Source organism: Haliaeetus albicilla, chromosome 1, assembly GCF_947461875.1.
Source record: "Haliaeetus albicilla chromosome 1, bHalAlb1.1, whole genome shotgun sequence".
Lineage (NCBI taxonomy): Eukaryota > Metazoa > Chordata > Aves > Accipitriformes > Accipitridae > Haliaeetus > Haliaeetus albicilla.
Genome location: NC_091483.1, coordinates 55,108,679 through 55,135,062, shown reverse-complemented (window position 1 = coordinate 55,135,062; position 26,384 = coordinate 55,108,679). Strand labels below are relative to the sequence as shown.

Sequence of the window (26,384 nt, the reverse complement as noted above, 5' to 3'; positions counted from 1 at the left end):
CTGAGAAAACATGAAGTTGCCAGCCCTTCCCTCATATAAAACAGTAAAATGTGAGGGCTTTCAAGACTTCTGATTTCAATTAAAAAAAAAATAATTTTTCAGGAGTTTTGTTCCATATTGTCCCTTGTGAAAGTGAATCCAGATGCAGCACTGATCAGTCTGAGATCCATTCAGCACCATTTCAGATAAACAATCAAATTCTTTCCCACTCTCAGAGTACTACCAAAAGAAAGTCCAACATATATGTAAACATAAGTGAAATCCTGACCTTAGCAAGTCATTAACAAAACTTACATTGGCATTAAAGAGTCCAGCATCTCATCTGTGATATTTACAATATCCATGGAATCACTCGGATCCAGGGTTCAAGAGTTCCAGCCAATTTCTACACAGAAACCTCCCTGGACAGCTGGCTGATAAATATAACTGTTCCAGTAGATGAGAAAAGGAATTTGGGAAAGTGATTGGTGGTAATCAGGAATTAAATGACTCTTCCTGAGGCCTAAATCCTCATCACCTTCCCTGCTGCCTGCTCACAGAGGGAGATTTCAGCACAACAGACTAAATTTAATCTAATTCCAACCCTATCAGCCCTTTATTTTTTTAAAGTCCCTCCGCTGTTTCAAGTCCTTTTATGTTGCAATGTGGCAGACAGGTTCCATGAAATCAGGATGAGACAGATGCCAACCACACCATCATGTTTTAGCTGTCATTTCATTCTTCTAACGCAAATCCAGAGATTCACAGGCAGAAGATGGCAACTACTGGCAGAAAGGACTGTAGTGTAAGCGTCTTGTCCTGCTCTCTTCTCCTCTTCCTGCTCCAAACCCTACACCTATGCATAGCCAGATGTCCGTGTGGGCACCAAAGTCTGGCTTGTGAGGACCATGTTATGTTGACAAAGCACTTGATCATTTTTTAATTCCTGGATGTGGGAAGAAGTAGTAAGACCTCAACCACCCTTAAGAGATTTAAAAGTACTGATAACCTTTCTTGCACAAACACCAGGAATTCCATATTGTCTGAGAAGTAACCTTTGCCATTAATAGTTGTCAAGCGTAGTGTGTGTGAAACAGGTACATTTATCCCATACTGCGTCAACAACATTAAACCATGATACAGGACTTGATAAAAACAACATCTACTGAAAGCAACATTAAAAAAAATGTTTCAAAGTTTCATGCCTCTGCCCAAGTCAGCAGAGAGGATAAAATGCGTAGGTAGTGACTGGGCAGTCTCTCAGTGAAACTCAAAAGTTAACAGAATACAGGCTGATGGGGAGCAAGGAAGGAAAACAGTAATGCTGATAGACTGATGATGCAGGTAGTGCAGGAATTAATTCAGCTAAGAAGCTGTGAATGGTTAGTTAGGAACAATTAAAGTATTTGTGCACTAATGCAAGAATCTTGGGCAACAGAACAAAAAAATAGTGTAGGAAATGAAACTGAACATTACGGAAGTAACATAAACATGATGGACTAGGTACCAGTCTCACTACTGAAGAACCGGTTCCATCCAGGAAACACTGAAAAGTCAGGGTGATGAAGCAGCTCTGTATTTCAGTGATCTGATAAACTGAAGATTAGAAGGAAGAGATAACACAGGCTAGGCTAGGCTAGGCAAAGAGAAAATTAGTATTTATGTCTAAGAAATGGTGAAAATTAGCTACCTTATTAGTCTGGTGTCAGGGATATTAAAAGCTTCAGGACAAATATCCAAGAAAAAAATACCTTACATCACAGAGAAAAGTGGGATAAAATGCAAAGTACATTTATCAAAGAATATCATGTCAAACTGATATGTAACCAATTAATAAATTAATTGTAATGCACATGGATTTAGCATACCATTAACTACGCCATAATCATATTTAAGAGGGAAAAGACTAGGATTAGAAGAATCATAAGATATCTAAGAAACTTCCAAAAGTAGATGGCAGGTAACATGCAATAGAGAAGTACTAGCATATAGAAAGAAAAGGTAAAATAAGAGTGTGCTTGTGTACGCACATACATATTTATAGTACAAATTTTGGTACTAAACAGTGCCAAAATGAGTACTGTCACAAGGTTGTGAAACATCATTAATATGGTGAAAGAGCAGAAGGCACAGCTGGATTGCTTTGAGCACTGGACTAATGTAAGCGGGATGAAATTTAACAGTACAAAGTGCAAAATTATGCATTTTGAGGCTAGGATAAAAGCATCTGCTGTACATTGGGAGTTAAAACCTGGAAATGACAGAAGGAGGAAATAATGTCTAGGCCTCCTTATTGTAAAAAAGCAGGTACAATCCATACTAGGTGATACAGTTACAGTAAAAACAGGGCCATAGAAATGCCTCAGTACAAAGTTTCTCCTCCTGAAACACTTCATGCAGCTCCAATCATCCCCATTCCTGGACGTTTAACTCAAAATTGTGCTGCATGCACAGAGAGGCTACTATAATGATTGGGGGACAGAGAACTTAAGTTAGGAAAGCAAAATAGAAATGCCTGGCTTATATGGGCTCCCTGCCCCACCTGGAAAAAACAGAGATCAATATCAATGCATGAAAAATGTTTACATTAAGGGTCAATATTGGTACTAAAACTAATGGGCATAAATAAAGTATGAATATATTTACACAAGACATTAAGAAACATGTCACTGTATCAATCCATCTTCCAGTAGTGGAGACAAGAGTGGAGGCAAACAATTTACTTTGTTCTAAGGTGGGGTTTGATGTGTGTCTGATGAGCAGTTGCATAAATGCTCGCAAGACTTAATTCAATACAATTGGCCCCCTTCAATCCTTCACTCTTACAATAATAAATTTGCAAACATATTGGGACATAGAGATGTTGAATTCCATTTCCAACTTTCAAGAATTCAGGGCAGATTCCAAAAGAACTACAGATCACTTTTGCCAACTTTTAAATTACAGAAGCTGTACCTTGTATTTAAAAAAAAAAAAAAGTAATTAATTGAAATAAATTATTTTTTGTTAAATATGAAAGTAGCAGCACTGAATACCAATATCTGCAACACTACACCATATAGAAAACGCACAGTTAATACTACATGCACAAATGATGATGTGTACAGTTAGACTGAAGGGAAGAAATAATTCTACTACTAGTAAAGCAGATCACTCAAGTTAGACATATTGGGGCAGAAATTACCAGCAACTGATATTAAAGGTCTGTCAAAAAACTGGTTTTGACAGTTTTGACAGACTTTCACCTCAACAGTTAAACAGAAAGTTTACTGGGCAAACCACATTTGTAGAGATCAAGACATGATTCCACAGTATGACTTTTTTCCATTTTAAATTAATGCTGCAGTCTATGTAGTGCAATGCAGGCATCACTTCAAGAAAATAATTATTTTTCAAGACAGATTTACTGGTAGAAGTAAATTTTTAAAATTCAGAATCCCAAAGTGCATTTTTTTCTTTTTTTTTTTTTTTTTTACATAAAGATTTATGGATGAACGAGGTGTCTAAAGAGCAAAGGTCAGAATTATCAATGTGCTGTTCCAAACTTACAGTCCTCATTTTTTCATCTAACATTTAGCTAATTATCTCCATAGGGACAAGAAAACAAGTAAAGAGGAAAGTACATTTTGTGACCAATTGAATAAGTAAGTGGATGCCTTTCCAAGACTACAGGAACCGCAAATACACATAGGTTTAAACTTTGTTCAATTTTATGCAAGAACAGAGTTTGAGCTTCACTGGCCAGAGCGCTTTTGCTGAGGTCCATTTTTCACTTGACAGAACAACAAATAAGAAATGACCTTGGCATACGTATGTTCACAGTCGAGATTTTTCAAGGCAGTAGAGGGCTGAAAAATTCCAAATAAATTGTTTTCCTTGTCCACAGCCTTAGGAATATAGACCTCTCTCTCCCAGTAGCTTGCCTCTGATCATGTCCAATGCCAGATACTTGTGAGGAATGTAGAAAGCTCTCACACTCCATGGAACCAATTGGGCAACCGTACTGCTAAGGGAGTCAGATATTTTGCAAACTAAGTGAGAGCAGTTTAGTGGGACAGATGACGCCCCTTATGTCTCCTTGTTAGTGTAATTTCCAGATGTTGTTATTAACTCAAAGTGCTTTTGTACTTCTTAGGAAGTTTCAGTAACACTCTTTAACAGCAAGTGCACAAAAATAATTTGATCTCAACTTTTCTTTAGTTAACTTCAAAATTCATCCAGTCCTTAAGTTGTTAATAAAGAAGAGAAGGACACCAACTACTCTCTAGTTCTCTGGAGAGATTAAAAGTAGGCCAGTATGAGATGCTGTTTGGCTGGCTTCTCCAGAACAAGGCTCTGGACCCAAAGAGCACTAAACATTACAGCAGACTGAAAGCAGATGTCACAGGCTTATTTCTAAGAGCGTATGCTCATCTCCCACAAACACAAACCCATCTGCTCTGGAGTTGATGGTCACTTGTAAGCCTCTCTCCCTTTTTTGTTTGCAGGAGCGCTGATATCCAGATAGCCCCGTGGTCACAGGTATGAGCACAAACGGCAAGTCCCCACTACAGCAATCCCAGGATAAGTCCACCTTGGGGGTCTGAGCAGCCCCCGAAGCACACCCCAAGCCACGTGGCAGCAGCAGCCTCCTGCTGCCTGCCCCCAGCAGCACCGTGCCACCGAGGAAGAGCCGTGACCAGCCTTCCTTCCTCGCTGGCCCTTACTGATCCCCGTTCCTCCTACTGCCTTAGCAATAGCTGCAGGAGACCGGCACCGGAGGTCAGCCGCTCTTCCCTGCCCGTCGTGGGCTTTCCAGCGCACCTCAAGTCACTCCAGAGCGACGGACCTTCAGGGAGGCAGAGCCTGTCACCTGTCTGCAGGTGTGTACAGCAGTGGCTTTCAAGGACGTAGGAGCCATTGACAATGGTGACAACTATGCTGAGGCTTAGAAAATTCTGGAATGGAGGTCTATACCCAGAACAAATAAAGCTGGACTCTACTGCTCAACTAACACTTGCCATGCGAGTCTGAACATCGAAGCTGACTTGGCTTCAGTCTCATCAGCTGTAGCATTGAGTTAGTTATCTCAAAAGCAGTTTATTATCCATCACTAGGTATGTATGTTATCATTCAACCCTTGTTTTAACAGTGTTGCCATACAGATCATTTATATTCGTACAAGTGCCATATGCTATTTTAGCCTTCTCTCCTAATTAGCCTCAGTCTTTTATTACAAAATAGAAACCATGCTTAAATATCAGTTCTGTTACTATTCTTTCGAAATTCTTTACGTGCCTTAAAACAAATAAAACCTAATGAATTAGGTAGGACAAACATGACTAAAGCACTCTAATATAATCATCAAGGTTTTCAGTTCTAAGCACGTAAATGCAGATGCCTAAATATGACCCCAGTTATGATTTACGATTCCTAGATTATTTACAGTTTCAGGTTTCCCAGTACATTCAGAAGGCTTTGACAAACATAACTGGTAGCTTAGGTGTCTCAATATGGACTGATAATTTTTTCTTTTTCATCCTTCAGAGCTTTGTTTTTAAATGCATGGCCACTTCAACCCATTATTTCCTTCTTTGTGCACTCTACCATACAGTTCCCCCATTAAATCAGTATGAACAAAAAAAGGAACAACCACCTCTAGCCAGTGTCTACAATATTCTCCAGTTGCCCTCCCAAACATTAAAGCAAATTTCAGAACTGTTTGAATAAATAGGTGAAATCTCATCTTCCAGAATTAAGCTTCCTAGGAGTCACCATCTATATTAAACTTCCAATTTAATACTGGCATACCAGAGTTTCTCAAATCCCCTTCCTAACCTTGGCTAAATATGTATCATGGCCATATTTTATTACTTTACTTTTCACCTCTTCCACCAGGTTAACAAATACTGAGTAGAAGTCCCAACCAGAGGGTCTCCAGCCCTAAAAAAACAGTAATCCCTGGAAACAGTAATTCACTGTGACTGTAAAGGGACTTGAAATTTGCAAATTTGGTTGAATCATCTCCTGGATGCTTTAAACTTCTCGCAGAAATGAATCAACTTGTTTGTCTTAAAATAACATGCCCAAAGGATTTCAAGGTGGCTTGCGCATGTCCTCATTTAGCCCTAAGACATATGTTTTCAGACACTGAGTACTTCATCATGTTCTTGGCACGCTGTCCCAGAGAGAGGGAGGTCGTTGTTCTTCTTTGGTACATTATTCACAGGACTGATTATTTCTCTGATGATTTCTGGAAGACTTCTGCAGCTGAGAATACCCTAACAATCATTTTGGGTGGTAAGTAAATAAACAGGGATGGAAAACATGATGATGTATGAGTACGTACATATGTAATTCACCATGTCTCTTGTGTAACGAGTCATCCTTTGCGAGACTGAATGATGAGGCTTCCACAATTATGCTTGGAAAAAAAAGCACTGAGCAAGCCACCCAGTTTTATTGTATTGCCATGTTCCACCTTAAGTCTCACGCTTAGAGACTTTGCAAGCACACCAGCACATATTGTATCTTTGGTTTAAATCCTTCGGCACTGGCTGTTCTCAGTGACACTTTGCTCCTTTACTTCTATATCACTTTCAGCTACTTTCTTCAAGTTTGCTCCCCCCTTTTTTTGACTACACGGCTCCTTTCCTAATGTAACGAAATTCTGAAGCCCTTTCTGTCATCTCTTAAGACACACAAAGCATGGTACTTAGTGCTGATACCCACAACTACCCCAGTGTTCCAGCAAAGTGCAGGTGCCACGTGTTTCTGCTGCGTGCTGAGCAAACACCAGAATCGGCATCTCCCAACCCATATTCATGAACTCTCCTGCTGATGTAAAACACAGTCATTACGGCTGATGCATCCTATGAAACGAAGATATCACAGCGCTCACGTACAGCAAGTTGTATCTTATTTCCAAGCAGGCTGCAGATATAAATAACAGCAATTGCAGTAAATTTCCTTTTCTTAGACTTAGAGAATAAGTGGTTTATTTTTCACCCAGGTTCACAGAAGCTTAAGGGACCTGCTCCTGTGTTTTTAACCATGTCTTGATCATCACAAATGGACAGTCTACAAGTACAGTGGCTTTCTTTTTTTTTTAAATCACTTTGAATTCAAAACTTCAAAATATTTCTTTTCAAGACTGAGAAGATATAATAGAACTCAACATCAGCAAAAAATAAAGTAAGCTTAGTGAATAAAAGAAATCTCTGGTGTTTACCTGAAAAAAACACCAAACAAATTTTAGCAAAGAATGGCAATACAAATACTTCTTTTCAGGAAGTTGCATCAGCATTCAGTAACTAATGAATAGTATCTTTAATACTTTATTATTATACATATGTACATAAAAATCAGCTTATTTCTATATAGCAGGACTACTGATCTAGCTTTATACCTACTACCGACTAATGGGTAATCAAAAACTGGAAGAAGCATTTCAACCTTTCCTGGGCAATTTGGTTTGTTTTATATCAAAGTTGTTTGTTTAAACGCATTAGAAACACTGTAATTCACTACAGATTCGAGCCAATGAAGAAGTACTGTTACTTACAACATCTCCCAAAACAATACTAGTTACCAGTATATATACAAGTAAATGCTATTTAAATTTTTAAGCTTTTAGCCCACAGTCATTTCCTCTTAAAGATACATACTATAAAAAATTAACAACATACATTTACATTAAATCTTTGTTTCAAAGCTTCACAAATGTTTATCTGTACATTAATGTTTACTCCCAACTATTGTAAACATCATGTAAATTGTCTAGAGAAGGACCACATTAATATAGGCTTTTCACAATACTTTTATTAAGACAATAAGACTTCATACTGAAGTTAATATAAGCTTTGCAGTATTACATTAGCAAAGAATATAAATAATGAAATGATATGTTTGCAGAACTCCTGCAAGAGCAACACACTTCTGTTTTCTTTTAAATTTTTAAGAATTATCTTCAACTCTAATCACAACCAGACATGGAAGGAGACCTGGCCACAAGTTCATATTTAAGTGTTTGGGTTTACTGTCCAGACAAAAAATTGAAATTTAAAAAAGACTTTATCCAAAAAGTCCAGACACATAGAAAGACTATTGTCACCCCAATACTTTTTAAAAAATAACAGTAAGATTAGCCAAATAGTCCTGCATCCATGTGCCAACTACATTTTAATCAAAGATAACATACTACTAGCATATTTCTCTGTTTCACATCACTGCACAGGGTTCTGTGTTTCACTTCCATCTGCTAACTGTTTTATAGTAGTGAAGTGCAAAGTAAATGAGGTATGAGACACAAATATGACATGCTTTACAATTTTATTATGGCTTGAACCATTACCCATCTTCACACCACAAGAGGCTATTCAGCATGCAGTAGGTTATTCACTGAACAAGAGACAGTTGAGACAAAAATACTTTTACTGAAACTTTGTAAACTAACTTAACCTAGGAATTGTTATTTCTGAAAAAATATTACGTCAATTAAAAAAAACATAAAAAAATTCAACAAGAACTTAGAGTAAAACATGGTACTTCAGAACCAACTGAAGTCTTTCTTTAAACTTAAGAGTGAGTAGTCCCAATATTACACTTCTTTAAGGTAAATTCACATAATGCATAAAGCAGTAGTCATTAAAGAAACAAACAAAAATACCCCAAACCCAAACCAACTCAACACACTCAGAACAAATCTGAACAACACTTGATTTCCTAAACAAGAACAGCAAAAAGCCATTTACAGTCACCTGCAGTGAATACCTTCCTAAAATAGTGAGGGAGAAACGTTGCCTCCAGATAAACTTCTTGCAATAGAGGAAGTACTGGATGCTCTACAAAATTTCTTTTTTTTTTCTTTAATACTATTCTGAGTAATTTTAGTTTTGGATTAAAACATCTCTTCTAACCTGTTCTGGTTAAAATTTATTTGATTTTGTTATGAGTGCACTTCACGCTATCTATCTCAGTCTCCCCTAAATTAGGCATGTTTCCTTTAAGCAGAGGGCAGCACTTAACTCCCAGAACTACTTCCAAACCCATTCCCAAAAGCTGTAGCTATTGTTGCAGTAGGAGAACCCAGTGGGGTTGTATGTTCCACACCATTCTTTTCATCTCTACATTTAAGATGAAGATTCAGTATTTGAAGGTACTGTTTCAGACAAGATGTTTAAATGACACAGATGTTCTACCACCGTTTTTTTCCTCTCTTCTCTCCTCAATAAGATGGATTTTAGTGTGTACGTTTCCCAGAAAAAAACTGCACTTTAAGGGTCAAACTGATACTTTGCCATTAAAGATATACAAACCAGTGCACAAGTAACAGTTAGATGTGAAGTGGTGTTTTCCCCAAGTCATAAAGCAACATAACCAGCTGAAAGACAATTTAAGGGAGGGGAGAAAGGAAAGGTGAGAGATGAAGGAAAGAAACTGGTACATTGTTTTAAAAAAAAAAAAAAAACAACAACAACAAAAAACCACAAAAAAGAATTTACTCAGTCAGCTGAGCAGCTACAAGATTGACAGAGCTGGATAAGAACAAGCTACCTAACAGCTGCCTTTATTGCTTTAGACTTTTCTTCTTCCTCATGAAATATACTGCACTGCTCTACCAGTTGAGTTCCTTCACTTTCAAACTCACTGGTATTAAAGACTCACAGTCTGTTTCTGGACCTGGCATAGTACCTCTTTTTCTGTCCTCAAGCTCTTGCCCAAATAAAACAAATGCAGTTAACACCAGTAAGCTTAAGTAACTGTGCAAAAGAAGTCCTCTCATTTTTATTTATTTCCAGTGTTTGAGCAAAAGTCCAAAAAGAAGGATTAAAATTTATTATTTGCTAGCACAGTATTTCAACATTTGGGACACAGCAGTTTCCAGTTCCCTTTTCAACTGTAGAAACAATAGCACTCACTAAGAACACATTTCATGGATGCCTGTAGACGCTAGCAAGCCTTTTGCCACATTCAAGATGCCATTTTACAGCAAAGTCATTTTTTTCCGGCCTTTATTTCAACTTTTCCTGTGTTTCTTTCATTTGCAATAGTCTAATAGTGGATCTGTGAGCTAAATTCCTCTAAAGTCCAGGATTAAATGCGCCTGTCAAGTTGAACACGAATCAGCTGTTATGCCCTTGCAGCAATGGAAGCAAACCATGTACTAGGTGGCATCAGCACAAATGCAGCCGGCAGGCAGAGGGAAGTGGTTATAACCCTCTATTTAGTACTTGTTAGACAGCATCTGGAGTATGAAGTTTTGGGCTCCACAGTAGAAGACACACTGGAGCAGGTCCAGAGAAGGGTCACTACAATGGTTTAGGGGGCTAGTGAAAATGATGCACAAGTAATGGCTGAAGGAGATGGGTTTGTTTAGTCTCAAGAAATAAAAGCAGGGAAAGGAGCTACTTACTGCTTTCAAGGACATAATGAGTGATTACAAAGAAGACTGAATCAGACTTCTTGGAGGTGGCACAGTCAGAAGACAAAAGGCAATGGTCACACACTGCAGCAAGTGAAAAACCAAACTGTACATAAAAGGAGAACATTTTCTCCACAGGAGTGGTTAAGACTGGCACAGGGTACCCAGACAGGCTGTGGAACCACCATCCTTGGACATATTCAAAATTCAGCTGAACAAGATGCAACATATCTAGTCTAACTCTTAAGCTGTCCTTGGTTTGAGCAGAGGGTTGGACTAGATGACCTCCAGAGATACCTTCCAAGCCCAAATTATTCTTCAATTCATCCTTATTTGTTGATACCACTCATTCTGTGCTAAGCTGCAGGCAGTCATCAAAAAGGGCAAATTTCCTGCCTTTCCTTCTTTAACACCAAGCTTCTGCCACACTGTTGCCTCCACACTAACAGCCATTTCCAAGCCCAGTAAGCACTCCATTCACTGTTCAACCTCCACAGGATTCACACCAAGAGCATAAGTACTTGCTCCTCATAAATCACGTTTCTTTCAGTTCTAGGAACCTCTATGTGCTAGACTGAAAAAAAAGGGATGGAGGATAAACTGCAAAATATGCATGTGGACATTACACCTCACATAGTTCCAGTTATTCTAAGGTATGTTTGTTTTCTCTTTTGAGCAATTGTTTTGTGCTCTCAAGGATACTACTCTGTGTATCAGTAGGTGAGACAGAAAAAATTAACACCACTTTCCTGAATTCAGGATCCATCCTGAAAGAAGCATAATGATTAGGGCAAAGATGATTCCTCAGCAGGTGATGCCTCTAAGCAACACTACACATAAACGCAGGGTCACTTACTGATGAAAAACAAACTTCTGCTCCTGAACATCTCTCCATCTCAGCTATTTTGTCACATCTGCTGAAAAACAGAGAACTTTCTTGGCAGGATTATCAGTATCCTTCATCCTTTCTGTTACATCTAATGAGTTACAGAGATGACCTGAAAAGTTCAGTTGCTTAAGAAAAACAGCAGAAGGCTACATACTCTTTACACATCTGGAGCTTGGAGCAACATCTCTGTCCTAGACTGGCAAAACCAGATGACTATCAGAAGATGGGATCTGTTTAGTTAGGTGAACACTCTGACCGTACTCAACAGGGTCAAAACCCTGAACTTCATCCTGGTTTAACACTGCAAGGTGAAACAGCCATAATATAAATTTCTTTCTACAATTCTCCATGTGGTAATGACTATTCAGAAAGATCATCTTCAAGAGTTATCAGGGAAAGCCTAACCCCACTATACTCAAAGAGCATTCCCCTGGGAATGCAAAGGCCTGTAAGAAGCCCCCCAAATAAGAATTTATGCAAAACTTTCAGAAATGCTTCAAACTCTTCAAAAACATTTAGCACTGAGAAGCACAAAGCCTTCCTGCCTCCGGGGGTGAGTGATGCAACAAAACATCTGCTACATTGACCATCGCTGAGATTGGGAACATTCGCTTCAGGTCAAGACTACGTTTTTAGTTGCACTACAGGGAGAAATCAGGAACTCAGGATTGCAACAGGCTGGAAAAGCCAAATCTGCTTGACTAGATAGTCCCACACTGCAGGACTTCTGTTACTTTTGGTGAGACAAAAAGCAGACTAATATAACTCAGGAACCACCTGCTCAGGATCCAGGCTGCGCAATGGAAGGAGTTCAGGTCTGAGACAAGCAGCATCCCCTCTCCTCAGAAAAATGCCCTGAGAACACCAGTGAGCCCTTGGAGCAGCACTGTGAGACCCACCATCAGGAATTTGGGACTCTCCGGCCTAAGCCAGGCCTGTCTCAGTCAAGTTGGTATGGGAAGCCTCCTGCTTCATGAGGATGCCTGGAGGGAGACTTTGGCTGCTGCCTCACTGATTCTGCAGCTTGCTCTCCTGATGGGTTTGGAGACCATGTAAACAGGCAACAGAGAAATGTACATGAACATCCCAAGAACCAGTCTACAATATGATCTCCTCTCTGCATAACGGGGTGCTATAGTGTCTCCCAAGCTCAGCTGTTATCCAGGTACCCATCACTTACACAGAGATGTGCAGCAGAAGGGATTCAAACACGCCACAGACCACTTTGAGCCCTGCAATGCTGATCTTCTTTCTCCTCCTTTGCAAGGACCTCAGACCCAGACTAACATTGTGTCATTACTTGTCTCTATTACAGAATTGTCCTAATGGTTGGCCAGGGTGGATGTTACATATCTGAGATCAGGCTTGATTTATCTGGAAAGATATGTATGTACTCATCTACTTTATTACAGCTCATTTTCTTAGTGGGTAGCTATTATCCATGAAGTTTAGTCCAGGAATTGATGGCGTTGAATCTTGAGTATTTTTACATTGATCTTGTCAAGAAAAAACAGCACGTTAAACACTGTTACAGTCCAATGCAAGTTTTCATTTAAAAAAAAAAAAGCAGATTTTATATTCTTTATGTTTTTAGATAAGGAATTAATCTATATTCTCCTGTCCATTTTAAGGTACTTCTCTAATTCAAAATGTTATTTCATACCTCCAGGTTAAAATTTCAGGATCTTCTCATTTCTACCCAAACAAATTTTAGAGTTCAATTCAAACCATGCAAACCAGCACATCCGAAAAAGTTACAGTACTCCTCTTTACTTCACAAAGCCTGAGGCTTTGCTAATTTTGTAGTGAGCTGGATTTTTAGAACTGTATTTGTACAGTTCAAATGGAAAGAAACCAAAAGGCTTTTCTTCTGCTAACAAGGGCTCGTGTAACAGCACACTGCACTTTGTTTCTGTTGCTATACCAGTGTTTCGACTTTCATCAGTCTCCATGCCAGTAAAAAGACACAATAAAGGAATTCAGACTTGATCAAGGTTTACTGTGCTCTTTTCAAACAGAAGACCAAGGGTGTTTCTAAAGCCACAAAAGGACATTTGTAGCAAAGTTTTTACTACTGCCAAATACTATGCTAGCAGCAAAGCTTTCAACAAGAGATTCATGGGCTGCCATGTTCAGAAGATGATTAAGATATGCATCAGACCTATGAAGATCAGAACGGGAAGTAGAGGAATGGAAAAAACAGTAACCTTTCTGCTGTACTGTAAGTCAGGCCACTGCTTACAGTCACATGCTTTAAGAGCTGAGCCGAAGTAATCCCTTTAAATAATTCCTTTAAATGCCAGGGTTTTTATTATGCCAAAATAACTTACACCTTCACATTTACACCTACACAATGGGATATCTGACAAGAACTTGGCAAATGTCTATCTTACCCCAGATATTTATCAGCATTCACTTGGGTATCCAAAACACAAATGCAGCTGCCTCAGAGGCAAAATGGACCTGATGCAGTTTTTGAAAAACGTTGTTTGTTGGTTTGGGGGTAGGGTGGGGTGTATGTGTGTATATATAGAGAGATACGGAATATTTAAATGGTCATTTATTTAAATGGACATCTAGCAAAAGAGAGTTCCACCTGTTTACATGCAAACATATACTGTTTTGGGAAATGTATCTAGCTGAAAGGGTTAAGGCAAAACTTAGATGTAAGTGCTATGTTAGTAACATGGTTTCAGTGCCTTTGTATCATCCTTTAAAGAAAGGGCTCAATGACAGCATGCCCACAGTAAGCAACACTGAACAAATACTCCCCAAAAGTCAATAGTGGCAGCATTACTAAACTCCACAGGAAATTACATCTTCAAAACCCATATACCCATGTTATGTATTTATGGATGGAATGGATTAACCAGTAAGTAAACCGGATGTAGCATGCATAAAGCCTTTATCCTGGCTGGAATTATGCACAGTGCTTTGCCTGCCTTCTCCAGGGCTGACCTCAGAAAATCAAATATGCTACATAGCTACACAGCTCAGGTTTTGTTCCATAAGGAAAGGGCAAAGTAGCTCCACAGTTTTGTGTTCTAGTTGGTTTTATGGACCATCACTTGGCACTTTGTCTCCCTCTGTGATGCGGTCTCCTAAGACTTGCAATTCTGCTTTAAAAACAAACAGGATTTTAAAATGCTTGCAGTGAACAGCTCTTGACAGCTTATTAGCCTGTGTCACTTGCTGAAGTTTGTAACAACAACATAGTTCTTTCACTCATAAAGTGAAATGACAGATAAAATATGCACTTTCCTGAAAACCTGAGTACAAGATGGCTACAGAAAAAGGAGAGAATCCTGCTCTATTTACAAATGTCATGGAGATGGTCTTAAATTTGAAACTAGACTTGCTCCAAGAGTCCCTCCACCAAAACTTTCAACAAAATGTTGCCAGCTCATCTTCACCCACCTTCTTTCTACGCTGATCCCTTCTGAAACAGTCAACGGGACTTCCAGACATCCCCACTACCACTTTCCTTGATCCAACTAATAAAATGAATATGCAAATCAAGAACACCTGAATGCAGTGCTCCAAGCTACTCAGCTCAAAAAATGTGGCCAAAATTGTTGATTTCCTTTATTTCTCTTTCTTCTCCTTCCTCAGAACTCCTCTCCTCTCTCCACTCCTGCTGTGGGAGAAGATGGAGTTCCCAGTGGCCTGCAGACATTTGGGGGTGTTGGGGAGCAGACATGTGTCACCTTCTACAGTTCTCCTACTGTCCTTCCCTCTCAGGAGGAGGCGGACACATTCAGAAGATAGCAGAAAGCAAAAGCTTGAGCTCTGTGTTCTCCTACAACTTTCAGAGCTCCTGCCACACACGGCCAGGCAGGGAAAGAGGAAAGCCGGGCATCAGGCACATTGCTTGCAGGGGAAACGTGGGCAAGCACACACACACACCTCAGAGTAATAAGCAGCCTTTCAAAGCCCAGAAAACAACAGAATTTATTTTCCTTGCACTGAAAATACGGAAACAGGATGGGATCGAGTTTCTCATCGCTGCACAGGGCTCCTGTGCTGCCAGTGTCAGATGTGATGCAGTTTTTCAGGCAGGTGGCCACTGCAGGAGGGCTCAGCTACACCAAATGGAATTCAAAGCTTTGCTTTCAAATGTAATTCACTCCTTATTTCCAGGGGGAAAAAAAGCAAAAAAGTAGTAGTAAGGAAAATACTCTTACCATCTGACACAGCTGGTCTTAGTAAAGAGACTAAGAAGCAACTTTCATGCTAGAAACCCTCTCTGACATTTAATATTAGGGCCATAAAAAACTCAAAAAATACCCTAAGTGTTGGGAAAACCAGTGTGCAATCCACCAAGATCTTCTGATACAGGCAGAACCTGAGTTAAAATCATAAAAATTCAAGTCTAAGCACAGAGCAGAGTGAAAGCATTTCCCTTCTCTCCAGCCAGTGTTCCCTCATATCGCAGACGCAGTGGAAGGAGCCTTTTGACTAAACATAGCAATCGGGACCAGAACAGGCCATTCTTCCTTCTCAGCAAAAGCAGTAATTGATAAACACAATTTCCAGCTTCCCTAGAAAGAACTAAGATGCTCTTTAGCACAATGAATGAGCAATGAACACTGTAAAGATGCAGACCTGTTCTAAAAAGTCATTAATAATTATGTGTCATTGGACAATGTGACATCTGGGCATCAGTTTCAGGTTTTCTGCATTTATGCTCAATAAGAAGTTTTGATTTTGGTGGCTGTAGTGCCCTCCTTTCCTTGTTTCTCTTTTTGTCCCTGTTTATCATTTACAAGACTGTCTTAAATTTTGTTTTATCCTTTGAAGTTCAACTACAAAGTTAACAACCAATTATGATTCTAGTGCAAGATAAAATATACAATTCACAAAATAAATAACAAAGTTCCATAAACATTAGTAAATTACAGCCACACTTCAACGAAAAACAGGTCTCAAGAACTATAGTGTCAGAAATTTGTTTCTCCATCAACTCTTAAATGTTTCTACATAGCACTATATTGGACCCAGGTACGTCAGATGTTTAGGCTGCCATCAGTAACTGTCAGCTAATATGATTAAGAACCAGATTATTGCAGCCTTCACTGGCTACCACAGGAAGGGGACACAGAGGAAAGGGTGGCTGATCTGATCATTCACACAAAGCAGCAAAGGTGGTAGACGGATCATTACCTCTCAAAGACAGGAAGTAATTACTTTTAAAACAAAGCTGAATTTCAGCATTAATGATCTTTTTTTTAAGGCATATGTAATAGAAAAACAGCAGGGGCTTCTTAGTGTTATTATGGTGAATAGTCACACACACATTATCAGTGAAAGCTTAAACAAGATTTTATTATTTACTGTGCCTTACCTCCATCAGAAAAATTTGTAACAGGCCTCTCACAGCTGCTCCTTTTCCATTTCTTTAAAAAAGCTTACAGTGTTACTGTTGCAGAGATCTAGTATTTCTGATTAATAATCTACTAAATGCATGCTCTAGGTATTTGTAAAGACCATACAATATATGAAATGTTATAGTTGTTAAGAGTTCATGAGTTGGCTGTACATCTAATTCTTCTACAATATCTTGGCAGCTTACTCTGGAGTCCCAGATAAAAGCCTATTACTCTTATTCCATGAAGACCTTTCTCTCTTGATGAAAAGTTCAGCATAAAATAGTCTTAGAGTACATAAAATGCAAAAAATTATTGCGGTATAGAGCAATACCAGTTTTTATGAGCCTAACATCAATTCCTGCATGTCACTGAGTATGATATATAGTAAGAATGAGGTTCTAAAAAAGCTATTGAAAGTCATTATGTTATAATCTGTATCTCTAATATTTTTAAGAATTCAGGTTTAAAAAGTGCCCAGACATGGTTTTCAGCTTAAACCCGCTTGAGCCAGGCAGCCTTACTTCACATAAACTTCACTACCTGTGTAATGTAATCACTACCTGTATAATGTAATCATACGCAAGATCTGCACAGCTTCCATCAGATCAGCTGCTATTTACAGTGCCTGCTTTCAGGACGCAAGTCCTGCTGACTTTTTAAGAATACCCAAATTCTCATGCTTTGCAGAATAAAGACAAGCAGCACGGCTAACCATTTGCATGCCTTTAAACCCCTCCTTCATAGAAGTCAATTGCTTCACCACTGCTCTCAATCTTTTTAAGACTGTTGTATTTAAAAGAAAACACTTGCCTCTCACTTATATACCAGAAAGTTCCCATGGTAGCCACGATGCTCAGCTGAAATCTGTTGACAAGGATGGGGCTGAACCAAGGATGGGGTGTTTTCCCCGAGAGGGTTAAGTGGAAGAAGAGGAACTGACATTATCTTTCACATTACCACTATGTAGGGAAGAGTATGTCACACTACTCACCCATGCTCATCTTAATAGGTAAATTTTCTCTGCTCGCAGCCTCCACAAGGTGTCTCCTAGCCTCCATCACAGCTTCCTTTTGTTTGAGGTTCATGAAGGACTCCCAGAGAGCTTTGGCAGCTGGATCACTGTAAGAAAATGACAGGGTTACACTAAACATTGCTTGAGTAATGGAGCAAGCTTAAGACAACATTTATATTTTAAGATGAGTGCTTCTACGTAGTAACTCCTCTGAGGTGGGCAGGACGCAAGCGAAAATAAAGTGATATAAAAGCTTGTTTTTTCTTAGCGGAACAGTTGCTACAGTTTTACAGAAAAAAATCTAGAATTTTTTGCTAGTAATTATAAAGCATTAGAATTCATATATAATAAATATATTATTATATGTCAGCCTCAAAGTAACCACTACTGTTCAACCATGGGAATATCAGAAACAGTCCAAACTTCTTCAGTTACCAAAAAGCTATGAAAAGGATGGGCTCTAACTTCCCCATGAGAGTTTAAATCCCAAAACCAATACTTCCAACACTGAAGGCTGTTGGTATGATTTGATGAACTACCGTCACTTTGGGTTTCATGGATTCTCCTTACATGAAAAGAATAATCCATAGCAGAATGTAACTGTCCTTATGGTCTCCCTGTTGACAGATTTCTTTTTTATTATTGCTAAACTTAAATTAGGAATTTGTGTGGCTCATCTGCACTCCGTTCCCTGTCAGTCTTCTCTCCCCTCCAGGACACTGGATCTGTTGCTGTTGTGAATGAATTCAGTGTTTTCTGAGGGCGGGGGGTGGGGGGGGAAAAGGGGAAAAAAACCCCTCGCCTGGGGCTAAAGCCACACACTGGGATTCTGGGATTAACTGTGTTGGATTTTTTTTTAATTTATTTTCTTTTTTAAAGAAAAAGCTTCCCTCTGGTTTTTCCTCAGGAGACATTTAACTCCTAAATACATTTTGATGTCATTTACAACATGCTTATAAACATGCCAAACAAGCTTTTGTTTCACAGAAAATAAAAAAACCCAACAACTCACTTGATACCTGTTACCGAGCAGCTGTGCTTACACTCTGCTGCAGTGGCAGGGCTGTATTTAGGAAATCTGTGCTATGTCCCAAACCAGGTAAGAGGATCACCAAGCCCCACCCCTGTCATCCCAGGAACCCACATCCTCTATCAAAGCCTGAGTGGGTAGAAGGGCCGTGGGAAGAAGGTTGAGTTACCCTTCTTCTGACAAACCACAAATGAATAGGAAGAGCAAACTTCATCATTTTCATTGCCATGCTTTAAGAAAGGAAAAATCAGATGACCTGACACAGTCTTTCCACCTCTTTCACGTAGTGCAACTCAACCTTCCTCCAGTGCCGGAGGAAGGAGGCAGCACATCCCGAAGCAGCCAGGGCATCTGCAGCTCCCTCTACTCCATTGCCAAGCGCGATCTGAGCACTAATGCCGCGCACTGTTCATAGGCAGCAGCTCCAAGGGGATTCCTCACAAGAAAAAGCACGCCAATTTATAATGTATTATAGTGCAAGAAATGAGAGATTTCCAAAGCAACTAGATGCTTCAACACAATCTCCCTTAAGTATTGGATTCTTGGGTATGCTATTTTTACAGACTATCTACTCAATTATTATGATTCAGTCCTACTCACCCAGCAGCACTTTTAAATGCAGCCTATTGATCCTGTTCACATCACAATTACAGGGTATGTGTCACTTACAATCGTGCCTGAGGTTTGGATTGCAAGAGGCCACTGCTTTGCCTGTTAACTAATCCCTTCCTGAAAATGCAGTTCCAAATACAAAACTATAGAGCTCAGGAATCAGGCCTTAACCAGTAGGAAGCTAGTTTTAAAAAGACTTTTTTCCCTATTTGGAAGAAAAGTCAAGCTTCTGTTTTCTAAGATTTTAACCTGTTCTCATTTTCCCAATTCCCTTCATCACCATAAAGATGCGCAGAGAGACTCACATAAACACAGACACCAGGAGATAAAACTTTAAAACAAAGGAAAACAAACAACGTGAGGAAGCCAAAATAAGTCTCCCAAATTGCGCACAGGTTTTTGTAGTCTCATCTTTCTCACACCCATACTTCATAAAGGTATTTAGCAAATAGTAAAGTGTGGAAAATTCATCCCAAAAGCATCTATAGACCTCAGTAAAAGTCAGAATGTATGTGGATAAGGTTGCACCGTTTTTCTACCTGTTGCCTTTGCATGCTGCTCTCCACTTCCACACCACGTGTTGATCAGTCCTTGTCAATTTAGACTGCGAGGTCTTTGAAAGCAACATACACTATACTTGTATAATCACAACGACAAGTCCCTGCTTCAGCTGGTACTTCTACTTGCTCATAGCTTAAACAATAAAAACCCTCTAAAATAATAGATTAATTATTTTGAAGTAAAAAAAAGAGTCATACTAATGCACTAAAACAAAATGGTGGGGTGGGGGCTGGGAGGTGGGGTTACAAAGCTTTTTGCTTTGTAAACCCTTTCTTCCTCCTTTATCCACAGTAGGTTTTCTTTAATGCCAAGGTCCTAAGTTTGCACGATCCCCAAGGGTTGCTTTAGCACACCAAAAATAGCAAAAAGCAAAACAACTGTGGTACAGCCTAAAAGCAGATGGGGGTCAACCACACTCCTGTACGCTTGCATCTGCGTAGTCCACTGGAGTTTCTCTAGACATTTTTCTTCCCACTGCTTTGCAGAATACCTAGTGGTTTAGGTATCATATATAGAACAATATATAAACAGGATGAGATCAATATATATTTATAGCTCACATACACAGCCAACTGACTGGGTCAATCCATTGAAAGCAGCATTTCCCACGCTCAGTCATTTTTTGGAAATACGATAGGGGGGAAAAGCAACAAAAGTACTTGTATGTTTTCTACTTAAAACACTTTTCCTGTTCCCCCTCTATTACACCTTCAAAGAAGGGCTTTTGCTTTGAACAACTGCCCATCCTTTAATTTCATCAATGACAAGACAGGAATGGCTGCTGGGAATGAGTCAGTAGGACGAAGTACAGGACTCTGGTGTTGCCTCTTGCCTGATCTGAGAAGTTACCACAACATTTTCGTTTTAGAGATTTCTAACACTCGGAAACAATATTATCTTATCTTCCCCTTTTGGTGAGACATTTGTCTGTGACTGCCTTCCAGCTCTTGTCATGGTGCCCTTCCCCTCCTCTTTTTCCCATCTGCAGTTCCTCTGCTTTAGTCCAAATGCCCCAATCCGATGACACTGGCACTGTAATCAGTGAGTTGTATGGGATCCAGTACACCAATTCAAATTTCTCCTTCCTCTTGCATTCCTTGACTTCCCAAGGATTATTTATTGATTTTACACATTATCTAGTGAACTGCTACACACTGAAGGTAGTTTTCCAAAATTAAGTAGATTTTTTTAAAAAATATTTTATGCACTACAAAACCTTTAAAGATACTGTCTAAATCACGTTGTTTTGCTTAAGAAAAAAATAAATTCTTTGCAGTTATGCTACAATACAGATCAGGAACTCTAAATCACCCTTCAAAATAAATGTCACAACACTAGGTAAATATTACAGTGCACACTTCTGTACATCTCTGTTAAAAAATGTTTTGCAGGGCATGGCAACCCCGAGAAAGGGTTTCACCAATAAGCTTAGAGTTTTGCTCACAGGTTTTGATACCCCGTCCCCTCTTTTTATTGTTATGGTCATAATACCTAATCAACCAGTCACCTCAGAAAACAGAATAAAACCAAGCGCAGCAGTTATCTGCTAGACAAATTAGAAGTTTATTAAAGAAAAGCATTACATTATGTCCAGAGATAAGGCTGAAGTCTTTGAAAAGCCCTGTTAAACAGAGCTATACCATTTGATATACATAAAGCAAGGTTTTTGACAGACATCTGATAATTGCAAATTTATCCCTTCCCCTCATACATAAATGTTACTTTTTTTAAATGAGCCATTCTCTGTTGCAAAACTAATTAAACTTTAACTGCATATAATTTGGACTTTAAAAGAACAACAAAAAAGGCTATAAAGGAAGAGGGAGAAATCTAGACACCTAAAAGATGCAGCTTCCCTACTTCTGGTATTTGCATGCCAGTTTTCAAAGCTCAATTATAAAGACAAAGAGGAAAAAGGGACCAAATCATCAGACCCATAATCTATACAAATCCTAAAATGAGACATCAGCTGGCAACAGTGGCAGGAAAGAGGTGCTGATGAGAAGCCGGTCAGAACGACTTGGATGTTCTATGCTGACCAAAGACAGCTGTAGGCGGTTCAAAGCACCTCTGATTTGCAGCCTCCAGAGGCACTCTTTCTTTAATTAAAGATAGAAGAGATGGAAAAATAAAAATAAAAATCAAGAACAGAACAAGTTAGCTGTGAAGTGGCTAACTGGCTGGCTTCCCAAATTTACAATACCCAAAGAAAAGGCCGCTCAATGAAATCTGCCGCTGTTTGCTGGTAGCAAGATGCCAGGGTGAAAGAGCCAAAGCCTTGAGCAGAAGTAAGGGTGCAGTCTGGCAAGGAGTTCTTTTGGCAATGTCATGCTAGCTTCAGCAACACTCAGTGTGGGGGAACTTGTTCTCATTCCCATGGCACCCCTTTCAGTTGTGGCAACACGTTCCATGTGGGACTATGCATTGAGTCGGATAGGAAAAAGTTGGTAATTTTTCAAGGCAGCTCAGATCCCTAAACTAATTTGCTTGATCTGTACATTTACAGGTTGATAATCAAATGCCTAATCTTATATCTGTTAAAATAATTATAACTCATTCTCTTGATCTGTTCTGTCCCAGTCCTGCAAGGACAATACTGCCAAGGTTATCTGACAAACAGAAAGTGCCCCTATCTGTGATCATCTGTAGGCTTTGTCTAAAAGCTACTCATTTTGAATGCATTTGGGGAGAACAGGCGAGGTTGGTGGCACTGGGATGTGCTATTACCAAGCTGGAAGTAGTAGTCTGGAAGTAGGTGAAATCAAGTGTTAGTCAATGGAGAACAAACTCTCAGAGTAGATGCAAACCTAAAGGCAAAGACAGAAACCTGGGGACACTTATTACCCTGGAAGGTCAAATCATAACACCACAATTTTAGACTTGGCTGAAATGACATGCCTCTTGCTTCACACCACCAGTACAGAAAGGTATTTACTTCCCTTACTACTCCAGGTCTCGTCTATTACTGATAAATTATTAAAATATGGTCTTCCAAGTCACTAATGCAAGAGTAAAAGGTCAAGAAGCATTAAGCCCATACTAGAAATTATGTCCACTCAATGACTAAGTGTTCCCTATTTACAATTATGTTTTCAGATCTACCAATAGGCCATTCTTAACCCCCTTAGCATTTATAATATTAGTTTGGCAATGTATTTCTTCAATCAGCATGTATAATTAACCAAATGACAACAAGTCAAATATAATTGTCCAAGCAGCATACCATAATCACCAAAATTATCAGCCACATCTGTAGTCTCTGGCAAGCTATTGCGAATTATTTTAATATGATCTAATTTCCAGTCAAGGAGGATAAAATTGACATGTACATTATCTATTACTGGATTTTTGCCTGGACTGCTTTGCCTAACAGGACAAATTCAGGTCATCCTGTTTTCTCCTTATAAAACACTAGCATAACAACCTTATTCTGTCCGTTATATGCAACCCTTGCCATGTCCCCAGGCTTACTGAAAAACGGGTCAAGAGTGTCTTCATAACCTTTTCAAAGGCCAAATTGAGAAGTCAGTATCTACATCCAGTTTCCTTCCCAGATCTCCTGTAGCTCAAATCAAAAAAGAGAAAGATGACTTTGTACAGTATTGGTTTGGTTTTAAACTGCTTGGGGTCAGGTGAAAGCACAGCCCACATCAGAAACAGCAAGTAACCAGGTGGAGGACATCATATGAGCAAGACATCAAGCAAGGAAGAATAAGCAAATGTGGTTATTTCTACACCTGGCAAAGGACATGGGATTTCAAAGAGCAACTTGCTGACACAGGCTCTGAATAAGTGACAGAAAACAATGAGTGGGCTTCAAAAATTAACCAGCTGAAATGACAGCATTTCATCATAACAAATTAGTCATGTTTGTACTTTTACAGATAAAAAAATCTGAAGGAAAATTGTGATAGTCTCAACATGAGACAGATTCTGTGGTTATTGTATCAGCAAAACTTTCACCTTACGTCTACATAGCTTTACAGCTCAGCTGTGCCTGTGTATTTTCACAAGAGAAAGGGATGAGGGAAAAATTCAGTAAAGATTAAATTAGAGCTTCATTAATACCACAAAACTGCCCAAAACTGAGCAACTGCTAAAAAAAAAAAGCATGCTGCCAACGTATCCTTTGCAATAACTCACGTTAGTTTAAAGACGATGCAACATCCACACTAAGTGCACAGCACTTCAAAAAAGAACACCAGGGTGGTTAGAAGACTGTTACTAGGAAGGACAAACCCGTTGCTGGCAATATGTCATCTGAATACCGATAAACCAAAGAGAAGCACAAGCCTGCGATAAGATGCAATGATTTGGCTATAAGCCTGGAGCGAGGGGCCACGTATCAAGAGACATCGTCCCTCTTCCAATTCCCCTGCTGTTTCAGAGAAAGCAGAAGCTGCACCAAGGCTACGCTGGATGTACTGCGCATTCCTGAACACACACGCCAGCCTGACAACTGGCAGGGGGGGACAGCCAAGTCCCTGACTGCACCCCACTCCACGCACAGCAGCCCCCACGGGAAAGAATCAACAGCGACATGTGGAACAGCCTCCCCTGAAGAGCCTCTGCTCTGCGCCGCAGGGATGCCACAGGGATGCTGCGGGGAATGTCGTGGGGATGGAAAGAGCTGACCTCCGCTCCGTCACGCTTCCTGGACACAGCTGGGCTCAGAGAAAGAAGCTGCTCTTCATTTCACCCTTCTGAAAGTGACCAAAGAGCTCTAATATAATCTATCAAAAATTTTCTATACAGAAACAGCTATGAGTATTTCCAGGACTTCAGTCTCTAGCATTGCTGTGTAGTTGTGCACACCCCACGTGCATGCACTCGATGGGCTAGCCAACGTGTGCTCAACTGAAGATGCAGCTATACTTTCTGCAAAGAAAAACACAAAACCCCCAAAATGTTTATTTTCAGATAAATGTAAATTGCACATCCCCAGAAGGGACTAACACTTTTTATTTCTAAGAGAGTAAAATGACAACTTTTGAAGTTTTAAAATCGCTCTTAGAAGCAGACTGTAATTCTGCTGCTGGACATTTCATATGGTTGGCAAATTTGCTCAGCCTAATTAAATGCACCTCATAGACAGTAGAAACTTGAACTATTTTCCAATCCACCCTAACCTTAGAAAATAAAGTAAGCAGAAAGCTAATGTCATCTTGGTATTGTGCTTACAGAAAACTGCAGGAGCATTGGATATTACCACCCTCACTATAGATTAGTAAAAATATTGCAACATGGCAAAACACAAAACTTCTTAAAAAACAAAGTCTTTGCAGCCGTTCAGCTTAGCAGATTATTCTCACATCCTCACTTAGATGTGTGTTAAGATGCCCTGCATGTATTGTTTTTTATGTTTAGAACATGCAAATGGTACTTTGAAAAAAAAAAAAAACCCACCAAAAAAAAACCCCCCAAAAACCAACCACATCTGACAGCCAACATTAAAGAACATAAATGTGTTCCTGAATAATTTAACGGTTATTTCCCTGTTTCACTCCAAGCCCTCAAGCCACTCGGTGGGTGTAATCTGCTCTAGACTCAACTGTGGCTGTGTACTTTGGCACCGAGTCAAAACAGAGAGGTTATTGTTTGATTTATATGCCAAGAGCCTCTTAGATAAAGGGCTAATGGCAGGCTGATAGCTTCAGCCTTTGCATGCGGTGTTTATACAGACCCTTCTTTCCTCTCCCTCCTTTCTGTGTGTACTCCAGGAAGGCTGTGTCACATCAAGATCAAGTTAATTAATTAACTCATACTAGCATAATTTGATTGATAAAACAATTGATTCACTAAAGGTCATGGGGAGTGCTGTTAAAACACCAACTTTCCTGCCTGAACAACGCATAAGGTTTTGAGATTTGCATTTTTCTACACTGCAAACAGAAATTTTAAAGCAATAATCACACTACAAAAATTGATGGAAGAAGCTATGAGAAATCAATCTCTCAAAGTGCACTGCAAAGTTCAGAACCTATTTCAGTATCTCATGAGATATCTGAGTAAAAACTAAATCAAGTCCTACAACAGGAAGGGTCAACATAAGGGAATTTTCTTATTGTTAGTTCTGTAAATTATTGAACTTTCCCCAAAAGAAAACTAGAGGCCTTGCCTATGTGGTATACATTGCTATTTCCTACATCCAAACTAGGAGTATTTCCTAGTATATAAATGTTTCTGTACTGTTAAAATACTCCTATAGGGAGTCCTATATGAACAAATTATTATTTATGAGATGTTAGCAAACTTCATTATTCAATTATACAATTAGATTACTTTTACGCAAGACACAAGCAGCATAAAATTTTAATTTAAAAATCTCATTTTAAAGATACAGGAAAAAAAATCATTAAAAATAGACTAGATTCTTAACAGCCTTTTGCCACTAGTTTATTTTAAAACACTTATTTTAAACAGCAGACAGATAAAACAGAAGCTGCCAGGCATTTTAAAAGCAGTTTTGAGATAATACTCAAGGTGTTGCAAATCAGATGGCAGCCAGGAAGGCTAAAACTTGTGAGTAA

At 39.3% G+C, this 26,384-nt stretch overlaps 1 protein-coding gene across 1 annotated transcript in view; it reads right to left on the bottom strand.

Annotated features, from left to right (window-relative positions):
* SCFD2 (sec1 family domain containing 2) overlaps positions 1-26,384 on the bottom strand; it is a 207,072-nt gene that overhangs the window by 154,815 nt on the left and 25,873 nt on the right. The window contains exon 3 of the mRNA XM_069790287.1: positions 17,631-17,758. Within this exon, the coding sequence (XP_069646388.1) occupies positions 17,631-17,758 (128 nt within the window). The remainder of the gene's footprint in view (positions 1-17,630; positions 17,759-26,384) is intronic.